Source organism: Silene latifolia, chromosome Y (assembly GCF_048544455.1).
Source record: "Silene latifolia isolate original U9 population chromosome Y, ASM4854445v1, whole genome shotgun sequence".
Lineage (NCBI taxonomy): Eukaryota > Viridiplantae > Streptophyta > Magnoliopsida > Caryophyllales > Caryophyllaceae > Silene > Silene latifolia.
The window spans coordinates 301,899,340-301,924,806 of NC_133538.1; the positions used below are offsets into that span (position 1 = coordinate 301,899,340).

The 25,467-nt window shown below is 39.1% G+C and overlaps 1 protein-coding gene and 1 long non-coding RNA gene across 3 annotated transcripts; both read left to right on the plus strand.

Moving 5' to 3' along the window:
- Positions 1-3,912: 3,912 nt before the first annotated feature.
- LOC141627258 (uncharacterized) lies at positions 3,913-6,340 on the plus strand. 2 transcript variants are annotated; one of them, XR_012536819.1, is made up of 4 exons: positions 3,913-4,097; positions 4,712-4,780; positions 5,978-6,165; positions 6,295-6,340. It is a non-coding gene; the product is annotated as an uncharacterized LOC141627258 (long non-coding RNA). The 2 variants fall into 2 exon arrangements; XR_012536820.1 differs by having other exon boundaries at positions 5,982-6,165.
- A 1,720-nt stretch (positions 6,341-8,060) lies between these two features.
- On the plus strand, positions 8,061-10,815 carry LOC141631046 (uncharacterized). Its single transcript, XM_074443770.1, has 2 exons — positions 8,061-9,270; positions 10,175-10,815. The coding sequence occupies exons 1-2, from the start codon at positions 8,061-8,063 to the stop codon at positions 10,813-10,815; spliced, it is 1,851 nt and encodes a 616-aa protein (XP_074299871.1).
- Positions 10,816-25,467: the final 14,652 nt, after the last annotated feature.

Sequence of the window (25,467 nt, forward strand, 5' to 3'; positions counted from 1 at the left end):
TCAAGTCTAGTTCTTGCTTGAGGACAAGCAAGGGTTCGGTTTGGGGAAGTTTGATGCGTGTCTTTTATATGATGTTTTACATCCCATTTTACACGCATTTCAGAGCTCATTCATGTAGTTTATGCTACATTTCTCCCTATTTCCGTCTACTTCCGTATTTTTGTACATTATTGCAGAAATGTGAAGAATCCAACGGAAATCGAGCTAAATTCGTCCCCGAGTATCCTGCATTGCATATGACGTGAAGTATTCACCCGAGGAACGAGCTTGGTCCGCAATTCAAGGCCCAAAAGACAAGTCCACGAGTTTATAGAAGTCGATAGCAGCTCAAGCAGTCGATCGACCAACCATCGGGTTCCAGAAGCTACTGTTTACTGAAGAGCAGTCGATCGACCAGTTCTAGCAGTCGATCGACCCAATTGCTATTCCAGACGAGAATTAAAAGACCGTGAATCTTGAAGCCCAAAGTTATGTTAGGTTTAGGAAATAAAGCTACGTTAGTTGCTATATAACGTAACCTAGAAACATCAGTTTAGCATTCAGTTTTTTTACATCAAGTTTTTATCTAAGTTTCACATTGAATTTTAGAATATCATAGTTAGGGTTTGATATTGATTGCATCGGATTTTTATTCATACTTCTAATCATTCCGTTACTGTTCTCCTGCGATTTTCGGTATTCTTCCTGTTCTACTTTCAGTTCGTTTTATTTCGTTATTAGCGTAGAATTGATAGTTAGATTCCCGAAACCATCTTATTGTTGCATGTTAATTGTTTGTTCTACCGCTTTAATTATGAATTCTATACTTTTATGCCCTAGTATTATTGTTGTTATCACTTTCAGCATGAGTAGCTAAATAGTTTGTGCTAGGATGTAGGCGAATTATGGCGTAGGCGGCATAGTATTAAATTGGACTGAATTAGCGTGTCAGTCGATCGACTGACATACTTCGTCGATCGACTGACCTCGTGAGGTTACCCTTCGTTTTAATTGATTTTAATGTTGTATTTAACGAATCGAATGCATGCGACCAGTTAGATGCTTAATTTATGACTGACCCATTAGATCGAAAGATAGGGACAGTTGTTAGACCACCAATTAAGATGACTAAACTGTGCTGAGATCGAAAGATAGGTATAGTTTAGACCGTTAGTCACTTTTCAGGACGAGAGTCAGTATTAGTGATATTAGGGACCTATAGCGAGATCGAAAGATGCTATTTGTTAAGAGTGGACCGAGAGGACCTCTTGTTTCCCGCCTCACTTGTGTTTGATTCAGACCGACTTGGTATGCTGCCGCCGAAGCTTTAATGAACCGACCATCCTAGTACCCCTTCTTTATCTGTTTCAGCCGTCTTTTTAGTTTACTGTCTTTATTTATTCTTAGCTATAGACCAATTCAACTCAACCCCCACAATCGTTACCTTAGACTATAATTAGACAGCTAGAAATTACGTCTGCCTCCTTGTGGTTCGACCCTGTTACCACTAGCCTAGGTTAGTCTTAATAGGAAATTATAAATCTTATTTTTGGTACTCACAACGACGGATATCATCAGTGAACCCAATATCCTAGTCTCTTAATTATTGTTAATCACCATCCATAGTATTTGTCTAATTTTTCTTGTTTAGTAGTCCTCCTTAGTTAATTAAACCAACTCAAATCCATTTTAGTTGAATTAAACTAGTGTCTAGACAACCAATCTTAGAGCCATATTCTCCGTCCCTTGGATTCGACCCTCACATACTCATGACGTCTTCGTACACTTGTGAGGTTACAAATTAAAAACACAACAAATTTTTGGCGCCGTTGCCGGGGACGACAATATTGGATATGATTAGTTGTTTTTATCTAGGCTTAGTTCTTTTATTTGTTGTTTGCTTGTTTGTTTTCTCCCCTTGTCCTAGTGCAACTCCTGTATTAGGACTATTTGATCTTTTGTTGAGTGCATGAATAGGTACTACACTGACTTCTTTACCCACTTGATCAAGAGATCGAGAAGACATTCCGGGCAAGAAGAAGATTAAGAAGATTGGGTCTCTCGGCAATTCGAGGATCTCCACCCCTTCTTAACCCACCAATTACCGAAATTTCCATAATTGATAACTTAGACCAACCACCCTCTTCTTCCACCCTATCACCCCTTCATATACCACATAACTCTCCACCACATAATTCTCCACCTCATAACTATCCCATTGACTCACCACAAAGCTCACCAACTCACTCACAACATTCTAACCACAAAAACGACCCCGAATCTCGACGAAACATTCTCATAAACGAAGACATGGCGGACCAGCCTATGGGATATTACAATAGACCGGACCCCAACCGTGCATGTTCGGCTATCAACTATGGGACCCTTTCTCCCAATAAATTTGAACTCTGGCATCTTGTAATCAACTACATGCAACAAGACACTTTCCATGGGATGAAGAATGAAGATGCACACCAACATCTTACGACCTTCAAGGAGAAAGCGGGTTCCATTAAGCATAATGGTGTGACGGAGGATCAAATGCTCTTGATGCTCTTCCCCATTACATTGAAGGACAACGCTAAGAAATGGTTGAACTCCCATGAGCCGGGCACGTTCACTACTTGGGAAGCTCTATCCAAAGCATTCATCAACAAGTTCTACCCACCTTCTAAAACCGCAAGAATTCGCCATGAGATTCAAACTTTTAAACAAAGACCAATGGAGTCTCTAAGTGAAGCTTGGGAGCATTTTAGAGACCTTCTAGCATCGTGTCCACACCATGGCATCCCGAAATGGATGACCACCCAAACCTTTTTTCAAAATCTTGAGCAAAGGTTCCGGGATATGATCGTGGCGGCATCGGGTGGAAATTTTGATGAAATGAATAACGCTCAAATCACGGAAATGGTTCAAAACATCTCCGAAATGGAGATTAGTTATGCTAGAGATGTGGACTACAAAAGTGAAGGATCCTCCAAGGTAGAGACGGAGTATAAGGCAAAATTGGATGCTTTGACAAAGGAATTAGAAGAATTCAAATTGGCAAAGAAGCAAGGAGACCCGAAGCACTCTAATGAAGGTGGAACTAGCCACTCCAAGGTCTATTTTGTCCAAGAACCTAGGTCTCCACCCATGCACTATCCTCCTAAAATGATTTGTGACTATTGTGGTGTTATGGGGCATACCATTGATTATTGTTCATCTATCCCTCAAGAAGATCAACAAGAGTTCTTTGCTCTTCAAGGGCAAGGTGCACCAAGGGTGTCCTACCAACATCATGAGACCCTCTACCGTGCCTTCCCTAATCAAGACCCGAATCTTTCATATGCGGGACAACCCTTGGATCCCAAATATCAACAACCTCAATATATGCCTCCACCCAAACCCGATCACTCTAGGCAATATCATCAAAACCAAGGCCAAGGTTCTAACTACCAAGGCCAAGGCTCCAAATACCGAGGCCAAAGACAATATGACAATTCAAACTACATCCCACCCCATCAAAGAGACAACTACCACAACCAAAATCAAAACCCTCCATACCAACATAAAAACTACCATTCAAATCAACAATCTCATCAACCATGCAACCAACCACTACTACAAAACTCGTTATGGACATCAGTCGATGGACATCGGATTATCTGGAAAACCGATGTACATAACATGCACATCGGTTGTTTGCAAAAACCTGATGTGCATATAATTATATGTACATCGGTTGCGTTAAAAAACACATGTCCATTATTTCTGATTTTAAAGGACATGTGATATTTAATAAAACTCATGTCTATTTAAAAGTCATGGACATGGAACATTGCATTTAACCGATGGGCATCTAAAGTGAAAATTTCCGCCATCACTTATAATTTCGACTACATACATTCTTTCCCAAATCCTCTCACTCACTCTAACTCCCAAAAACCATAACCCATTTGACACCCGTTTTCCTCTTTCCCCTTTCCCTTTTCCCCTTTCCCCTTTCCCTAAAGAAACGCTAAAGCCCTCCACCAATATCACCTTCACCACCTCCACTCCGGTGACAACACCTCCGCCAGGAACCTAGGCCTCCGCCACTGTCACGCACCATCGTCCTTCGTTTTCCTTCTAGTCAGGTAATTCGATTTTTTTTTATAATCCTTTCAACTACTCTGCGATTTGATTCTCTAATTCGTTATTAAGCTAAATTGAAAGTGATGATAACACGAAGCAAAGATGCAGTAGTAAGACGAGACTCTCATTTTTTGGGAAGTAGCCTTCATTTTTACGCGAAGAACAGCGCAGTGATTTAGGATAGAAAATTCCTCTTCTCATTTTCTCTCAAATGATTTAATTAGATTAATTTAGTTCATCTCATTTATATTCAATTCCAAATCTTTAGTAATCGATTTTCAAGATCTATAAATTTCATGCTCAATTTAATTCAAGTTTGGTATAATTTCTTTTTTTCTTATTTTATTGGTGTCTTAGCTTTACTTGTTATTCTAGTTAAACCTTTGTTAGTTTAGTAAACATGAACTCTATTAGTCGACTTAGAAGATATAATATACCATAATATAAACATGTTTTGCGAGTGCCTAACAACTCTTCGATAAAAATAGTTGGTGTCATAGCATACTTGTTTTGATATGATCTAAAGTTTGCTAGTAACTTGACTTGTGGTAATGTTGAATTCTTTCTCAGCCGAGGTTGGTTTGTTATGTATCATAGTTGTTACATTGTTTTTCAGATGATTCATATTGATTTGAAGTTTCTGACAGCTGATGCCTACTGTTGTACGGACTATCAGAAGGAACAGGTTCCAACTACTAGAAATTAAAAGAGCTTTTTATTATTGATGCTTCTTGCTTGTCTCGAGTCTTGGCTGTCTTTTTTCACTCTCTTGTTCAATATGTGTCCTTGTGGAAATATTCGAAAGTTTGGTTTATATGCTTATATTGTCTCAATACGTTCATTCAGTTGAGTCCAAACAAAAAGACAAGCTTCCATGGAGGGTGGGGGAGTATGATTAGTTGGAGATTAGTGAGTTTGATGAGTGGCAGAGTATTAGTGTATTGTGTACTGCACTTCGTATGATATTATAAAAATGGTATTATTGCAGTCAGTGGCCGGAGTGATGCACTCTTGAAGCCTCTTATAAGTCTTGATAACTTTACTTTTTATGAGATTTCAAATCAATTCTTTTTTATAGCTCCTCATAATCACATGGACTTGTAGAGTATAAAATTACTTTTGTAGTCCATGAGTTTGAGAGTTCTAACAACTATCAGCAATTGTTTTTCTTTACTGAGTTAAGTTTAGATTAGTATTTTGAAATACTATTGTTCATACCTTGCTATTAGTACGACAACTAACATGATCAGTTGATCACAGTATGACCTAAACAATGTAGGAGACTGTCGCCAGAAACTTATCTGTGTACAAATCTTGTTTGAGATTTTGTTGACAAAAAAGTGTCTTGTTTTAGAAGGACTAACAACCAACTTACTGAGAGAAAGTAAAGTTCATTCAAATTCTAAACCACCACAGAGATTACTGATTAGTATGGACTTTATGCTTATCTTAATCTACAATTAAGTATCTTGAGCTGTCAACAAATACATGACTAGCATAATCATGATTTATCATTATAGCTACTAATCAATAAGGTGACCTTTTTGGCCAATTTGATTTTGTTCTGTTCTACATTTTTTTTAGAATCACCTTTTACTTTTATCCCAAGAGAGAAACCAACATACAACAACAAAGATAATACCAGATACGGAAAGGTAATAAACAAAGAAAATATACCAACTTTCTGCTGACCATGTCAACCTCGAGCCTTGATCACCAAAAAATTGGCATTCTTACTGGACCAATTATGAGTTTTATGGATTATTTTGACAAATAGTTAGACTTGTGTGAACGACTTGGTAATCGATAAATTGATTGTTATTCATACTTGTTCTAAATTTTCTGAATGTTGTTTTTATTTGTCGATCTGTGTTTTTTCAAGATAGGAGGATTATGTGAATAGAGATAGCTAAGTACATAGACAGAAAGTCACTGGTGAAGCGCGCAAGTACATGCAAATGGTTCTGCAAAGTCGTCACAGAATAATGCGTCTTGAAATACGCTTTCGGGCATGCCTGATCCAGGGGATGTATCCTTCCAAGTGGAAAAACATCTATGCATCAGCTTTTGGTAAATTATCAGAATTCTATTGGATTTCGCTCGTGTTGTTATACAGTGTTTTATTATGTCGTGACTGTAATTGTGTTACTGACTGCCATCTGCGGTGTTTGATAAGTTCGATTTATAATTCTATTGCAGATGGTACTCACTCATACCTCTTTCGCCAGCATGAGAAACACATTGGTATGACATTCGTCCTTCATGAACATCATGCCAGTCCATCAAATTCATTGTGCTTACTGCCAATTCCACTCTGAAAGTTATGTGATGACTTACTCCTAGAGTCCTAGGTAGATTAAAATCCATTCAGCATAAGAATGATTTGGAATGACAGTGGCATATTTAATTCCTCCTGTTTTTGTTTTTACTGCTGATGGAGCTAATTTTTGGGAAAATGCATCTGTTTATGAACCTTCAGGAAAAACCCTTGTCGGTATGGCGAAGTTGAAAACGATCATACAGAAATGTTCCAAGCTCCTCACATTCAGGTGAGTGTATTGCTAGTAGTTGTGATACTTAAAATACAGTAATGTATGTGTCTCGTTAGTTATATAGGATTTTCTATGTTGATATTTTGTTTTCTCGTTAATTTTGTTGTGTTGAACCAGATTCTCTTGGTAATATGCCCAATGGGAGATGAACAAATCTGTGGCTGCCAAGTAGTCTTGTCTCTTCGGCCTTTTTTTTTTTTTAAACAATTAGTTAGTTTACATATCGATTTATATTTTTGTATAGGTTAGTCGTCTAAGTAAATTTGACACATTATGTAGATGAAATTTTTTTGTAATTGGCTTTGGATAACCGATTGATTGTATACAGATATTTTTTGTTGATTATGGAATCATTTTGCATTGTCATCATGTGTACGACTAATATGGGCAACAGCGTAATATTTTTTTTTTATAAAAAATAATAATTATAGACATCGGAGTTTTGCAAAAAACTGATGTCCATTGATCAAATAGACATCGATTTTCCTAAAAATCCGATGTCCATTGATCAAATAGACATCGGTTTTCCTAAAAATCCGATGTGCAAATTTTAATGGACATCGGTTTAAAATCCGATGTCCATTAATCCATAATGGACATGACCAAACTCTACATCGGTTGTGTATCCGATGTCCATATAGCCAAAAGTCCGATGTCCATCACAAGTTTTGTAGTAGTGAACAATAAGGATATCAACAACAAGGGTATCAACAACAACAAAATTTCAACCAACCTCCACAAAACCAACAATACATAGAAACACCTAAACCCACCTCTTCCCTTGAGAAATTGCTAAGGGACATAGATGCCAAAGTGGATAATCAATTCAAAACTTTGAAGACCGAGTTATCAAATGTCCAAGCACATCAAAGGACATTTGATTTATATATGGCAAACCAAAACCCTTCTTCTTCTCAAAGATCTCCTCACTCATTGCCTCCTCAAGGCTCACATCCTAGGGATGGACCACCACCACACCAACAAGTCCTTGTGGTGACCTTGAGGAGTGGGAAAGACTTGGAGGACCCTTACAAGGACTATGAAACTAAGAGGAAGAGAGATTTGATGAGAGATGGTGAGGAGAGTTCACCTCCCTCACCTTCAAGTCGGGTTTACCACACCAAGAAAGGGAAACTGGGTGACTACGTCGAAGATGATGACAATTTTGTATTGGAAGAGATAGTGGTTGAAAGATACCAAGAGAGAGTGGTTGAAATAAACCAAGAGAAAGGTGAAGAATCAAGTGAAGTGGCCAACACCAAGCAATCCTCATCTTCCAAAAAGACCAATAACCGTCCAATCCCATTTTCTAATAGAAGTAGAGTCATGAATGAGGAGAGGAAGTTCTCCAAATTCGTGGATATGTTGAAAAAGCTTTAGGTTTCATTGCCCTTCACCGAGGTAGTGACACAAATGCCGCTCTCCACAAAATTCTTGAAGGATGTGTTGACCAAGAAGAGAAGCATTGGAGGAGAAGGACTTGTCCCTCTTAGAGGAGAATGTAGTGCAATATTACTCAATCCCATGCCGGAAAAATTACAAGATCCGGGTAGTTTTTCCATCCCGTGCACGGTGGGTAATGTGAGCATTAAAAGGGCACTTTGTGATCTTGGTGCTAGTGTTAGCATTCTACCTCTTCACATTGCAAAGAGAGTTGGGTTACATAACATGATTCCCACCTCCATGACACAACAACTTGCGGATAGATCGGTTCAAAGACCGATGGGTGTGATTGAGGATGTACCGGTCAAGGTTGGCAACTTCTATATCCCGGCGGATTTTGTTGTCCTTGATATTCCGGAGGATCAACAAACACCAATTATTCTAGGAAGGCCTTTCCTAGAAACCAGAGATGTTAACATTAGTGTCAAGGAGGGGAAACTCACCTTCAAGGTAGGAGGGAATGTTGTTGAATTCTCTTTGACCGGGGCCATGTCACAACCTATGTTTGAAAGTGTCTACTCTATAGAAATATTGGAAGAAGCTATTGAAGAAGCTAAAGATAAGTGCTCAGGGGAGCATTTGGAGGAAGACTATGAAGTCCTACCACCCATATTGGATGAAGTTGAGGGTCCGAGCCCTCCTAAGGTAGATCTCAAACCTTTGCTCCCATCCCTTGAATATGCCTATCTTGATGAGGCACACTCCTTCCCCGTGATCATCAATGCGGACCTAACGGCTTCACAAAAAGAAAAACTCTTAAAAGTTCTTAAGGAAAACAAGAAAGCCATTGGGTATAGCCTTGATCCCCAAGTGTGCATGCACCGCATCACGCTTGAGGATGGATTCACACCTTCCGCCCAACCAATGAGAAGGTTAAATGAGAAATTGAAGGAGGTGGTAAGAAAGGAAGTTGATAAGTTGCTTGAGGCCGGAATTATCTACTCCATCTCCGGGAGCGATTGGGTTAGCCCGGTTCAAATCGTCCCCAAAAAGGGCGGCATGACCGTGGTTGAGAATGAGGAAGGTGAAATCATCTCCACCCGGCCGGTCACGGGATGGAGAATGTGTATTGATTATAGGAAGCTTAATTCCGCTTCAATCAAAGATCACTTCCCCTTACCATTTATTGACCAAATGCTAGAGAGAATTGCAAATCATGAGTATTTTTGCTTTCTTGATGGTTATTCCGGGTTTTTCCAAATACCCATTCACCCGGATGACCAAGCAAAAACTACCTTTATTTGCCCTGACGGTGTCTTCACATATCGAAGAATGCCGTTTAGCTTGTGCAACGCTCCCTGGACATTTCAACGGGCAATGATGTCTGTATTTTCTGAGTTTATAGAGAAGTCTATGGAGGTGTTCACGGATGATTTTAGTGTCCATGGTACCTCTTAGGATTGCTTAAAGAATCTCTCCCTTGTTCTCCAAACATGCATTCGATATAACTTAAAATTGAATTGGGAGAAGTGCCATTTTATGGTACAAAGGGGTGTAGTTCTAGGTTATGTGATTTCCAAAGAGGGGATCCAAGTGGATAAAGCAAAAGGAGAGGTGATTGAGAAACTTCCCCCACCCAAAAATGTCAAGGGTGTGAGAAGTTTCTTAGGCCACGCGGGGTTCTATCGACGTTTTATCAAAGACTTTGCGAAAATCGCTAAACCGCTTACCTCCCTTTTAGCTAAAGACACTCCCTTCGTATTTGATCATGCCTGTCTTGAAAGTTTTTGTAGGCTTAAACAAGCTTTGGTCTCGGCTCCGATAGTTCAACCACCTAATTGGGATCTCCCATTTGAACTAATGTGTGATGCGAGTAATTTCGCCCTAGGGACGGTCTTGGGGAAAAAGACATGATAAGAAGCTCCATGTGATAGCATACATAAGTAAGACCCTAGACAATGCACAATGCAACTACACCACCACGGAAAAAGAAATGTTGGCGGTGGTGTATGCCTTTGAGAAGTTCCGGCCTTATCTCTTATGCTTCCAAGTCATTGTCTAAACGGATCATACCGCCATCAAGCAACTCATGGTCAAGAAAGATGCTAAACCAAGGTTAATTCGTTGGGTTTTGTTGTTACAAGAATTCGATGTTATTATCAAGGATAAACCGGGATCCGAGAATCTTGTTACGGATCATTTGTCAAGGTTGACTAGAGAATCCCGAGGGGATGTTGATGATGGAATCCCCATTGATGAGTGGTTGCCCGATGATTCTATCTTAGCTATCACGCACTCCGACCCTTGGTATGCGGATATAGCTAACTACTTGAGCTCTAGCTTTATCCCCGAAGAACTTGATAACCAAGTTAGGAAGAAGTTGAGATATGAGTCTAGGAGATATGTATGGGAAGATCCTTTCCTATATAGAATATGCAATGATGGGATTTATCGAAGATGTGTTACTCAAGAAGAGGGTCAAGCAATTCTTCAAGCTTGTCATGCTACCACTTATGGAGGGCATTTGTCCACTTCTAGGACCCAAGCCCGGGTTCTTCATTGTGGCTTCTATTGGCCCTCCTTGTTCAAAGATGCATATGCCATGGTTCACTCTTGCAATTCTTGTCAAAGAAGAGGTAATATTGGAAGAAGAGATGAAATGCCTTTGAACACCATTTTGGAGGTGGAACTCTTCGATGTATGGGGCGTGGATTTCATGGGACAGTTTTCATCATTATTTGGCAACCAATACATATTGGTTGCGGTGGATTATATGTCCAAATAGATTGAAGCAATCGCCGCCCCTACCAATGATTCAAAGGTAGTGACCAAGCTATTCAAAGACTACATTTTCCCCCGCTTTGGAGTGCCCCGAGCCGTTATAAGTGATGGTGGGTCACATTTCATCAACCGCACCATCTACTCTCTCCTCAAAAAGTACGGTGTCCGGCACAAAGTAGCTCTTGCATACCACCCACAACCCAACGGGCAAGTGGAAGTATCAAATCGACAAATCAAGGCTATTTTGGAGCGGGTTGTGAATAAGTCTACGAAAGATTGGAGTGCTAAGCTCAATGATGTGTTGTGGGCTCTAAGAACCGCATACAATACCCCAATCGACACTACTCCTTACCGTTTGGTCTATGGCAATTTGATGTGAACATTATTTGCACATATTTAGTCCCCTAATTGAGCCTATTTTGCATACTATTATAACATTCCATAGCCATTTTATCCGTCAAATGCTTTCTATTTTGCTTTCCTAGTGCATTTCGTATGTTTTGTAGGAAAGAAGTTAATAAGGCGGAAATTCCCGTCTTTCGCGCATATTTGGAAGCTTTTTGATGATATTGGATGGACTAGTATGAAGAGGAGGCAAGAATTATGGCCAAGTATGTAGGAATAAAGAGTATATAGAAGGCTCATAAGGTTAAAAGCAAGGATGACGAGAAGGAAGGCATTGCATGAAGAAATCGCTCGAAACCCAAACCAAGAATTGCCCCTTTGGCTCTGAAAGTATGCTAGATGGAACGGCATCGAAAAATCAAGTGATCTAGGCTTTTGAATCAGTCCAATAGGAGTCCGAATGAGAAATTGACGTCCGTTTTACAATCCGAGCTCAAACAAAGAAGCTGTCCGCCAATGCGCTCGTCCCGAGACAAATCCGCTGGGATTCTCTTACAGCAACTTTCGTGTTCTTATTATTCTATGAAGGATGCACATATTTTTCAAAGACCGGCGAAAAGGAGACCGGAGTCTCTCTTGAAACCGGCGATTCCCTACCCAACAATTAGCATTGTTAAATTACTATTTTACCCTTGCTTAACCTAATGATGCTCTACTATATATACCCCATTTGTAATAATCAAAGAATGAAGTTTTGATTAGGTTAAATCAATCCTTCCTTAGATTAGATTAGGAGTAGATTAGAATAGATTATCATTTAATCTTTCCACAAATTACACATTAATCTTTCCTTTATTATTGTTCAAGTTTATTATTGAGTAATTCAAGTTTATTATTGGGTAATTAGAAGATTATTGGGTTTATTGGGAGATTGACAACCTTCCATCAATCATCAAGTTCTTCTATTATTCTTTGCTTTATTATTTGGAATCATCTCAAGTTTGGTATAATTCTTTTACCTTTTACTCTTTATTGTTTATTTCCTCATTCTCTTATCATGTTTACACTTGTTGTTATGTTTGACACCATTAATGACATGTTCTCCATGATAATAAGTGAGTAGTCTCTCAACTAGGATTAGTGGGTAATTAGGGGAAATCAACATAGGATTAATCATGCTTAATCTAATATGTTTTCATAATTAAATTGCTTGCTTGTTGTGATGTCAACCTATGCACATGTTATGTTTGATGAAATGCTAAGCCTATGAATCCTTGCATTTTTACCCATATCTTATCTACTCAACAAGACTTGTAAGATATAAACCAACTCGAGTCTTGTTAGACCATGCATAGAAGTTGAATCGGAGGAAATTAAGTCGAATTGTAGGTGTTGTACAATCTAATCGATTCGGCTCCGGGACCCAACTCTTCCTGTGAACCGTAAGACATAAACCAACTCGGTTTCTCCACAACATTAATTGCTTGCAACTATGTAAACATGTTTGTATGATCAACACCATGAATCCCCTATGACCCCATGATATCCTAGTACTTTTAATCATTTGTTTACATCCTTCCTTTTATTGCTTGTTTTACCTTATTGTTTGCATTAGCCTAGACACAACTACAAACCCAAACAAATTGTGACACTAGCATAAATTGAGATAGATAGATTTAGAACCCAAAACACACCGTCCCATGGATCGACCTCGACTTACCACTAACTAGTAGTTTGTTGAGTATTATAAATGTGTTTGATTGGGAGACCCGACGACATCACCCATCAAAATGGCGCCGTTGTCGGGGACGGTGTTGTTTATTTGAATTGTTCTTTTGTCTAGTTTTAGTTGTGCTTCTTTTTCTTGAGTTTTATTGTACTTGTTCTATTTCACATGCTCAACATGTCTACATTCACTTTTTGGCAATATGAAAATGAATCATTTGATAAATATGTTGCAAGATTTGAAGATTATATGACTCATGCTTGGCATCATGGTTTTACTCTTTCAAATTATGAAGCATGTTGTGTTGTTTATAATGGCATGAACCTTGAAACCCGCAACTTGGCATTTCACTTGAGTGGTGGTAGAATTTGTGAGATGAGTTGTGAGGAATTTTGGGAATTTGTTGAGTTCATGACCATTCATTGTCTCAAGCAAACTATACATGACATATTTGAAAGTGCCAAGGAAGGTATAGAAGCGATAAAAAGCACATTTCAAAAATTCATTGAGGAAAACTATGATGAAAATGAGATTTGTGAGGATGAGAAACCTTCCTATAACCTTGAGCCAATCCACTTTGCCCACAAAATTACCCCACCTTGGGAAGATGGAGTGCTAGATGAGGAGAGTGATGATGAGGAGGAGTACATTCTTGATTGTGAAACTAATGCTTGGATGCCGTCATCCTACTCCTCTTGTGTTTCAATGAAATCAACCTCCATGAAATTTGATGTTAATGGGCAAAGTGAGAATGATATGGATGTGAGCTTGAGAGAAAACTCACCCTTTGAGGATGACATATTTGAGGGAGACAATTGTGTTGAGCTTGGTGAGCCTTGCTATGACAACCCCTTTGATAATGGACCTTGTTGGGATGAGGAATATGATGAGGACATTTGGGAACCCCAAATAGACACCCTTAAAATTACCTTGGATGATAATGAGAGTACTTGCATTGAATGTTGTGATTTTGACTATTTGGAGGATGAGTTGAGTGAATTGCCAACCAACTACCCATTTCATGTTCCTTCCATCCATCATTTCTCTTATAATTTTTGTCATAATGTTCTTGACATGCTTGTTTGGTCTCTTACTTGGACATTATTTCATTGCATAATTTTGTGTTGTTATCCATGCCTATTTATTTCTCACTCCCAAGAATTTGACCGACTTCTACGTGCTTTGAGTGCTAGTGATAATCTTCTATGAAATTGTTCATTAATAATATTTGGTTTAATCGAGTTCCTCAATAAACCATAAATTTGTATATATGCATTTAGTATAGTTTGCATTGTAATATATCTCACATGATTCATGTAGATAGTTGCATATAGATTAGAATTCATGCATAGTCACTAATGGCCAAACCTATTCATTTCTACACTAGAAATAGTGTTTAAATCGGTTTGGGGAGGTTTGATCATAGGTGACCATATTTACTAGAAATCATGCATCACCTAGTGTAGTTTAGATTGCATTCATTTGTTATATATGTCATATAGAATTGCATTTATTTACAGCATGTATTCATTCATATCATATCATTGCATTTGTACTTCAATTTCCATAAAATCAAAAATTCAAAAACATGTATTTCCTTTTTATTCCTACTCCTACATGTACATTGAGGACAATGTCCAAAATAAAGTGGGGGATGGGATTTTATATTCCAAAAATGATAAAAATTGAAAATTTTCGAAAAATCACAAAAATATGTCTTTTAATTTCATAAAACAAAAATCCATAAAAATTTGAAAATTTGAAAAACCAAAAACATGTTCTTTAATTTAGTAGTGTAGAATTGTATATACTTGTGCTTTTGTTCTCTTCTCACATAGATACAACACTACATTTGAGGCATTAGCAAGGGAAAATGAAGACCGCTTGGTATGATCGCTCTAATCTCTATTTCCTTTCCATTTCTTTTTCATTATTCATATGAGGAGGATGGGCTTACATGTCAAGGAGGAAGTGGTGTGTTTTGCTGTTGCGGTTTGTGTATCTATGTGTTGTTAGGAGTTGCATTTAGTTTATATGACACACTAGTTGGTAGAATCATATGCATTAGGATGTATAAATGTTAGTTGCATCATGGCATGTAGTTTGCATGTTAGAAAAATTTTGTGAAACCGTCTACTTGGGAAGCTTGACAAGTGTATATAGGCCCTAGTAGATGCTTTTTCTTCTTAAGACTTTGCTTGTTAGAATACTTGTAAAACACCCTAGGATGTGAAATGCTAGTATCCTTTGACCCATGGATTAAGGCCTAGTCAAGAGTACCTTGTGGTGTGATAACTCCTTGGCTACCGTTTATTCCAAGGTGACCCTTGAAACCATGCAACCATCATTCATCCATGTTTTACCATACATTTTGTCATCAAAGGGAATGGGCACAAAAAAGAAATTGTTCAAATTTGAGTTCAAGAAATGAAATGAAAAGTGAAAGAAAGTTTGCAAAAATGCATCAAATGAAAAGAGGAGCAAAAATAGACTCCTAAAGCTTCAAATATAAGGCACCCTCACTACATATGGGGTGACTTTGAAAATGTTCAAAAAGAAAATGCAAAAAGTTGAAAAGTTGTCAAGTATTGAATTGCCAAATATCAAAAGAAATGGCAAAAGAAAGTGTTCTCAAATGTTATATGCCACAAGATATTAGGGGGAAAAACAACAACAAAAGCAAACTCCCAAATGAAACTCAAATACTATCGATCACTTTATCCATCGTATCCATTTTTGTGCATAGTAGAGATGGGACGACCCTTCTTCTTATCTAGGCGAGAAGGGGAATTCCGCGATCCTCCAGTGTTTCTAACACCATAGGGAGTCTATTCTTGACAAAATCATTTAACGATTGAGGACAAAGGTACCCTAGCTTGACACAACTTGGAGGTGATTTATTGGTATCCTTCTAGGCTTAGTAGTTTGAAGAAATTGCATCTATGAAGGAGTGTGTACCCTTGAATTACTTCCCTTGTAGATAATTTCCACCACTTAGATGAGGAAAGTGGCTATTCTTTTGTAGATGCATCCATTACTTGATTTTGTGTGCTTAATGTTTGGATGTGTCGCCATTTTGGCAAGACCGACCTTGCCTTGAAAGAAGGCATCCTACCTCATGGTTGTATTGTTGTGAGTTGAAGGGGCGGAGTGAGACCCGCTAATTGTCTCACATCGGCTATATTATTAAGATAGTTTAAATAAAGGTCTAGTTTTTGTCACCTCTTTACTCGGGACGAGTAAAGGTTCGGTTTGGGGATATTTGATGTGAACATTATTTGCACACATTTAGTCCCCTAATTGAGCCTATTTTGCATACTATTATAACATTCCATAGCCATTTTATCCGTCAAATGCTTTCTATTTTGCTTTCCTAGTGCATTTCGCATGTTTTGTAGGAAAGAAGATAATAAGGCGGAAATTCCCATCTTTCGTGCATATTTGGAAGCTTTTTTATGATATTGGATGGACTAGTATGAAGAGGAGGCAAGAATGATGGCCAAGTATGTAGGAATAAAGAGTATATAGAAGGCTCATAAGGTTAAAAGCAAGGATGACGAGAAGGAAGGCATTGCATGAAGAAATCGCTTGAAACCCAAACCAATAGTTCCTCCTTTGGCTCTAATATTATGCTAGATGGAACGGCATCGAAAAATAAAGTGATCTAGGCTTTTGAATCACTCCAATAGAAGTCCGGATGAGAAAATGACGTCCGTTTTACAATCCGAGCTCAAACAAAGAAGCTGTCCGCCAATCCGCTCGTCCCGAGACAAATCCGCTGGGATTCTCTTACAGCAACTTTCGTGCTCTTCTTATTCTATGAAGGATGCACATATTTTTCAAAGACCGGCGAAAAGGAGACCGGAGTCTCTCTTGAGACCGGCGATTCCCTACCCAACAATTAGCATTGTTAAATTACTATTTTACCCTTGCTTAACCTAATGATGCTCTACTATATATACCCCATTTTTAATAATTAAAGAATGAAGTTTTCATTAGGTTAAATCAATCCTTCCTTAGATTAGATTAGGAGTAGATTAGAATAAATTATCATTTAATCTTTCCACAAATTACACAGTAATCTTTCCTTAATTATTGTTCAAGTTTATTATTGAGTAATTCAAGTTTATTATTGCGTAATTAGAAGATTATTGGGTTTATTGGGAGATTGACAACCTTCCATCAATCATCAAGTTCTTCTATTATTCTTTGCTTTATTATTTGGAATCATCTCAAGTTTGGTATAATTCTTTTACCCTTTACTCTTTATTGTTTATTTCCTCATTCTCTTATCATGTTTACACTTGTTGTTATGTTTGACACCATTAATAACATGTTTTCCATGATAATAAGTGAGTAGTCTCTCAAGTAGGATTAGTCGATAATTAGGAGAAATCAACATGGGATTAATCATGCTTAATCTAATATGTTTTCATAATTAAATTGCTTGCTTGTTGTGATGTCAACCTATGCACATGTTATGTTTGATGAAATGGTAAGCCTATGAATCCTTGCATTTTTACCCATATCTTATCTACTCAACAAGACTTGTAAGATATAAACCAACTCGAGTCTTGTTAGACCATACATAGAAGTTGAATAGGAGGAAATTAAGTCGACTTGTAAGTGTTGTACAATCTAATCGATTTGGCTCCGGGACCCAACTCTTCCTATGAACCGTAAGACATAAACCAACTCGGTTCCTCCACAACATTAATTGCTTGCAACTTTGTAAACATGTTTTTCATGATCAACACCATGAATCCCCTATGACCCCATGATATCCTAGTACTTTTAATCATTTGTTTACATCCTTCCTTTTATTGCTTGTTTTACCTTATTGTTTGCATTAGCCTAGACACAACTACAAACCCAAACAAATTGTGACACTAGCATAAATTGAGATAGATAGATTTAGAACCCAAAGCACACCGTCTCATGGATCGATCTCGACTTACCACTAACTAGTAGTTTGTTGAGTATTATAAATATGTTTGATTGGGAGACCCGACGACATCACCCATCACAAGTCTTGCCATTTACCTCTTGAGTTAGAGCATAAAGCAAGATGGGCTCTTAAGGACCTCAACTATGATTTAGATGTCGCGGGGAACAAGAAGTTCCTTCAACTTAATGAACTTGATGAGTTGAGGATGGATGCCTACGAAAATGCTAAACTTTACAAGGAAAGGACCAAGCAATGGCATGACTCGGAGATTACAAGGAAGGAAATTGTTGTAGGAGACAAGGTACTACTCTTCAACTCCCGTTTTCAACTATTTCCCGGAAAGTTGAGGTCCCGGTGGTTGGGACCCTTTGAGGTAGTTACCATGTTTCCTTATGGTTCCTTTGAGATGAAGAATAACAAAGGAGAATTCTTCAAGGTGAATGGTCATCAAGTTAAATACTTTTATGAGGATCAACCCATCGAGACCCGAAATGAAGTTAATTTGGAAGATCCCCCATCTTTGAGGGATAAGTGATCTCAAAATTTGAACAAGAAATGGTTTGGTGGAGTCCCACAACAACCACCAAACCGTGGGTGTTTTGTGTTATCGAGCTAGAAATTTTGGGCTCTTACTTGCTCACGACCCCAACCCCTTATGAGATAAATGTCGGTCATCATTTGGCCCTCCACTTGAGCAAGCTTGCAAAATCCCTGGGACAAAAAGTCCTTCTTCATGTGGGTGGCCTCATCACCCGAATTGCCAAGTGCCTTGACAATCCGGTAGATTTGTCCACCTTAAGGTGGGTTCGTGGTGAAACCTATATCACAAAGGATTGGTTGACGAAAAAGCTTGAGTGGATTAAAACCAATCCTTTTGACGGGGTTGATTATTGGCAAATACAAAAGAAGAATTCGATCCCGATTCCCAATGCATCCAAATTCAAAATCACACCCGGCCAAGACTCTTACCTCCTTGAAGTTGAGGCGGAGCCCGACGAGTCCCAACCTCCCCCACCTCATACAATTGTCTACGGGAGGGACAACCGGAGGGAGACTCTATCTAGTCTCCAATACTCCATGCCTAACCCGTCTTTCCAACCACCACCCTTCCAACCTCTACCATCGGGGGGGGGGAGCAACTTTGGTGAGGGCTCTTCTAGCCAAGATCCTCCTCCCCCGTCACCACTCCACGCCGACTTGATCACCTTTATGAATGATATGCGGTTGGGTTTGCAAAACGCCGCTAGTGAGAGGCAGGGCATTGAACAACGTTTGGACCGGATATTCTATGACCAATCAGTTGGTCAATTTCCGATCTACGATGACTACATGAGGAAGAACTACGAGCACCCATCCCACCTCCACCCTTCATATTACCTTGAGCCGGATGGTGGGTACTATAGCAAGGGGACATTTGTCTATGCCGACATCAATCTTCGGCCAGATTACTTTGCCGCCCCGGTGTTTCCCCCTCCCACTTCTCAAGGGGAGGGGCAAGATGCTCAATGGTTTGGAGGTGCACCCTCCATTTTTGGGAACCCCGAGGTCGGGGGTAGTTCGGGAGCGGGCATGGGAGGTTTTATCGAGCCCACCACAGGATTTGGCGACCCCTCCGGTCCTATGAACACCGATGATTTCCTTAGGGAGTCCGAGTTCGGCACCGGGGAAGATGATGATGATGAGGACAACTAGTCCTAGAAGGCCTCGCACTTGGCCTACCTTTGCTCCCTCTCCAATCCAAAGACAAGTATGATTCCCTCAATCTAAACCTTCTCATTAAAATTTCCATTTTGTATGCATTTAGTTACTTGTATGATAAGTAGAATAGAATCATGTAGTTGCATTCATTTAAGCTTACATTAGATTTCAATTTTGTAATATATCGTCACATATAGGAATTGCATCCATTTAGCATAGTTTGCATTGTATTTCAATATTGCATTTAGCCTAGTTCATGCATTGCATCCCCATTTAAAAACACAAAAAAATTGAAAAATTGAAAATATCACAAAAACACGAATTTTAAATTCCGACTCTCCTCCATACATTATGTACATAGATAAGTGTGGGGAGGAGATTCCTTATATTCAAAAAATTCAAAAACATGTCATTTATTTTCAAAAAAATCAACAAAACACAAAAACACGTTCTTTTTCATTCTATTTGCCTCCCACCCACACTTCCCCCGTCGCCGGGTATTGTATATAGCAAGTGTGGGGAGGATGCCCAAAAAAAAAAAAACATGTTATTTAATTTTTGAGAAAACCAATAATACAAAAACAAGTTCTTTACTTTGAAAAAAAATTATTACAAAAATCCAAAAATATGTTATTTCTTTTTCCATTTCCTCCCTACATTTCGTTCCATCAAGGACGATGTAAGTCTTAAGTGTGGGGAGGGAAATATCTACTTTGTACATATTTGTAAATAATTTGTATACTTGTAAATAGCTTGTAAATTTGGCAAAATTTCAAAAAAAATCAAAAAAATAGAAAAACGTTCAAAAAATCACAAAAACATTACATTGTATATATATATATATATATATATATATATATATATATATATATATATATATATATATATATATATATATATATATATATATATATATATATATATATATATATATGTTGTTTGTTGGTTAACCTTTGGCATAGGCATTGACCATTTGAGGCAAAAAGGAGCTAGAAGACCGTTTGATAAACCCGTTCTAATCTCTTACTCCTTCACCGTTCTTTCTTTATATATCTTGTATATTTGAAGGAGGATGGGAATTTTGTGCCTTGGATGTTCCTTTGGGGAACTATTGGATTGTTGGCGTTGATATGCTGTTAGGTTTAGTCAAATTGTTGCACGTCTCCTTTATGCCATTTCCATTTCTTGCATGCATTGTCACATGTATATATACGTCGTGTCTCCATCTTGTTGCACTTAGTTTGTATATAATATTTTGCTTGAAATGTGGTCAAGGGAGGGAAGCATGTATCCCAATGATAAGTCAAGTCCCAACCGTGCCTTCCTCCTTCCCGTGGCTTGCACCCGTGTCCATAGGTTAGCTGTGGGAAATTTGGGACCCGACTAGCGAGTCTAGTGTGGGTTAATATCCGTATACTACCCTTTAATTGTAGGATTATAACGCAAAATATATATGTAGTTTATAGTCATAAAACGAAAAACATGATGAAAACGATAAAGATGTAGAAATAACCTTCGGTCCTAGTGCAAAAGGCAATGAGAGATCAAGTTAGATCTCCTCCTAATCGTTGCACCCAAGATATCCGAGTAATGCCCTTGTGCTAGAGATAATCCCCTAATTGCCTTGCAATATCGAGGGGATTGTTTTGTGAGTTTGTGTAGGATGAGAGATCCGGAATTTTGGGAGGCACAATTCCCAAAACCCTAATTATTTTTGTCAAATGAAAAATTAGGTTAGACAAAGAGGAGAGAACTCCCCTTTTGTCTTGTGATGGCTCGGCCAAACCGTGGAGAGGGAGCCTCATGGGCTTTCTAATTTCCTCTTCACTTAAACTTGTGGTCCGGTCCATAGCTTACTAAGTGTGTACGACGCGGTTTCATTATAAACTGTTATCGGTTATCGGAAATTAAGGCATCAACTAATAATACGGGTCAGTTGAATTCTTAATACATGTCCGACAAAACAGTATTGTATAATTATATTCAATACACATTTAATTAAATATAAAACGTTTATATTCAATTTTACGAATTAACTGATTAATTCGCCTTTAGCCCATGATATTTAATCCGTATTAAATATAAGATCTCAACATCACATTTTGACTAATTTATTAGTCAAATAACTCGAACTAATGGTTAGTCAAATTTGGCATCTACATGATTTGTATTTTCATACCGTCACATCACTCAAGACGTATCCTATAGGTGTGACTTTTAGGGACCAGTTGATCACCGCCATCCGTATGACAATAACGTCAAACTTATCTAGCAAGCCAACCGTTATTGATAAACGTGGATCAACTGATTATGATACAAAGTATACCCTTTGATCCTTTTAGAGGTTTATAAGTCCTTGCACTAACTGTTAAGGACACTAACCCCAACAAGCTCCCACTTGTCCGTACAAGTGTATGTGCAATGACGTTATCCGCACTAACTGGAGGACACAAGCTCCAACAAACTCCCACTTGTCCGTACAAGTGTATGTGCGATAACCGATTCTCATATTCATTTAAAATTTCTCCCACTCAATGTAAAACAATTTGCAGATCTGGATCCACAAAGGTCGTATTTTACAATCGATCTGTATCTAGAGTGGTTTCCCGACTAGAGAGTAACTCAACTGATAAAACGAATTCGTATTCGAGCATGGCCATGCATTTCGATTCTGACTCCTCGAGTGGCCCCGAGAAATATCGAGTACACGATAAAGGCTGAATATTTCCTTCAACTCGAACTCCTTCCGATCTAAGCACGGCATGAAATGACCCAGAAAAAATCTACTTGGCCCCCTGTTACGGATGACCGTGAGAAAGAAACCAAAGTCACCCAAAATGCCTTAGTCTCAAGAGACAGTCGATAGTCAAAGAATCGACTCTTAGGATCACCATGGAAGTCCTATCCACGACCGGGCAGCGAATGTTATAAAACATTTAGGACTCCACGTCGATGTCACAATAGTGTCCTACGAAATATCCGTATAAATCGCTCTCGTGATTGGTCGGTCAACTGTTGACTTATGGCTAGTTGAACCCACCATCAACCAACGTCACAAAATAATTGCCGAGTTATCAGCTCATGTGGGCAATTAAGGACTAAAAATATAATGTTTTTGCAGTTCACTTTGTGGTGTTCAAAATTTGTCGTACAAATCCACATGAAAAACAAAATATATATAAAATATCAAAACGATGATGTTGTATAGAGTACAAAAACGAATGAATCTAATCCATAAAAGAGTACTACAACTTAGGAACACGTTTAATTCCCATGGAATTAACGTGCCCTTCATGCTTATCTTGTCGTAATGCTTTAGTGAGAGGATCTGCTATGTTATCATCTGTAGCAATCTTTTCTATCACTACTTCCTTTTGCTCCACGTAATCCCGGATTAGATGAGCTTTCCGTTGTACATGTCTAGACTTGTTGCTAGACTTTGGCTCCTTAGCCTGGAAGATGGCACCACTATTGTCGCAATAGATGGTGATCGGGTCATTCGAACTAGGCACTACGGATAGTCCATGTAAGAATTGACGCATCCATATCGCTTCCTTTGTAGCTTCAGACGCGGCATAGTACTCGGACTCAGTCGTAGAATCTCTTTGAATGCTGTTTGCTTGGAACTCTTCCGGTGACTGCAGCGCCATTAAGAGTAAAAACGAATCCAGACTGAGATTTCGAGTCATCTCGATCCGTTTGGAAGCTAGCATCTGCGTAACCGGTTGCGCATAGCTTTGGAGAGCCTCCATAAGTCAATGCCCAATCTTTAGTCCTCCGGAGGTACTTAAGAATGTTCTTGACAGCTAACCAGTGTGATTCACCTGGATGCTGTTGGAATCGACTTGTCATACTCAATGCATATGCCACGTCGGGACGTGTGCATATCATGGCATACATGATAGATCCTATTGCCGAGGCATAAGGAATCCGTGCCATGCGCTCTTTCTCTTCGGTGTCTCGGTGCCCGAGACTGCTCAAATGCACCCCGGAGCCATAGGAAGGAACCCCTTCTTGGAGTTAGTCATCCTGAATCTCTCTAGGACTTTGTCTATGTAAGACTCTGATCGAGAGATAACATCCGTCGTGATCTATCTCGATAGATACGGATGCCCAGAATTCTTTGTGCCTCACCCAGATCTTTCATCTGGAAATGGTTTTTCAACCATACTTTCACCGAAGTTAAGAGAGGTATGTCATTCCCAATCAGGAGCATGTCGTCAACATACAATATTAGAAAGACAATCTTGCTCCCACTCGACTTGATATATAGACATGGTTCCTCGACAGATCGAGTAAATCCATTTTCTTTTATCACTTGGTCGAAGCGATGATTCCAACTCCTTGATGCTTGCTTAAGTCCATAAATGGAACGCTTAAGCTTGCACACTTTCTTAGGATGTCTTTGGATCGATGAAACCTTCGGGTTGTACCATGTACAACTCTTCCTCCAAAAAGCCGTTTAAGAAGGCGGTTTTCACGTCCATTTGCCAAATTTCATAGTCATGAAAAGCGGCAATCGCTAAGATAATCCGAATGGAACGCAGCATGACTACGGGTGCAAAAATCTCATCGTAGTGCAAACCTGGCACTTGGGTGAAACCTTTAGCAACTAGTCGTGCTTTGTAGATATCTTGTTGACCTTCCACAGAATGCTTTATCTTGTAAAGCCATTTTGCATTGAAGGGACGAACCTTAGCGAGTAAGTCAACAAGATCCCGGACGTTGTTCTCATACATGGAGTCCATCTCGGATTGCATGGCCTCAAGCCATAGCTTTGAGTCGAACTGGTCATGGCACCTTTATATGTTGCGGGTTCACTACTCGTTAAGAGTAGAACGTCATCTATGTCATGTTCCTCGACGGACCAATGTATCTGTCCGGAGGAATAGAGACTCTTCCCGACCTCCTAGGTTCCTCGGGAATATTCACCGCAGCCGGGATTGAAGGAATTGGTTCCTCCAATGGTTGCTCGGTGTTTGGTTTGGAATCTCAAGGTCGAAGGTTCTATCACTCTTTGCATTCTCGAGAAATTCCTTCTCTAAGAATGTCGCACTAGCCGCAACAAAAACACGTTGTTCGGTTGGCGAATAGAAGTAATGACCAAGTGTTCCTTTAGGATAACCTATAAAGAATGTCTTGACCGATCGCGGGCCGAGCTTATCCTCGTGTCTCCACTTGACATAAGCCTCGCAGCCCCAAACCCGTATAAAGGACAAGTTAGGGACCGTTCCCTTCCATAGTTCATATGGAGTCTTGTCAATGACTTTAGACGGACTTGGTTAAGTATTAGAGCGGTGACAAAAGAGCATAACCCCATAATGAATCGGGTAAAACCGTGTGACTCATCATGGATCGAACCATATCAAGTAGTGTTCGATTTCTCCGTTCGGACACACCATTCGATTGAGGTGTTCCGGTGGAGTTAAGCGTAAGGCAATCCCACAGTCTTTAAGGTGTTGATCAAACTCGTGAGAAAGATACTCGCCACCACGATCCGAACGTAGTGTTTTAATCTTTCTACCCAATAGGTTTTGTACCCTATTTTGGTATTCTTTGAATTTCTCAAAGGATTCACTTTTGTGCTTCATTAAGTAGACATAGCCATATCTACTCAAATCGTCCGTGAAAGTGATGAAATACCTATAGCCTTCTCGTGCGGTGATTGACATAGGACCACATACATCCGTGTGTATGAGCCCTAATAGGTCAGCAGCGCGCATTCCAACACCTTTGAAGGAAATCCGAGTCATCTTACCGATGAGACATGATTCACACGTGCCAAATGATTGAAAATCAAAGGCTGAGATAGCTCCATGTTTGATGAGCTGCTTTACGCGTTTCTCATTAATGTGTCCCATACGGCGATGCTACGAATACGTTTGATCTTTGTCACCAACCTTTAACTTTTTATTCATTACGTGTAATATTTCCGTGGT

Bases quoted from the DNA above. Each gene is read 5' to 3' on its own strand.
- LOC141631046 (XM_074443770.1), top strand. From the start codon at position 8,061: ATGCCGCTCTCCACAAAATTCTTGAAGGATGTGTTGACCAAGAAGAGA. The intron at 9,271-10,174 runs GTTATTCCGGGT...TGTTGTTACAAG, and splicing joins GTATTTTTGCTTTCTTGATG to AATTCGATGTTATTATCAAG.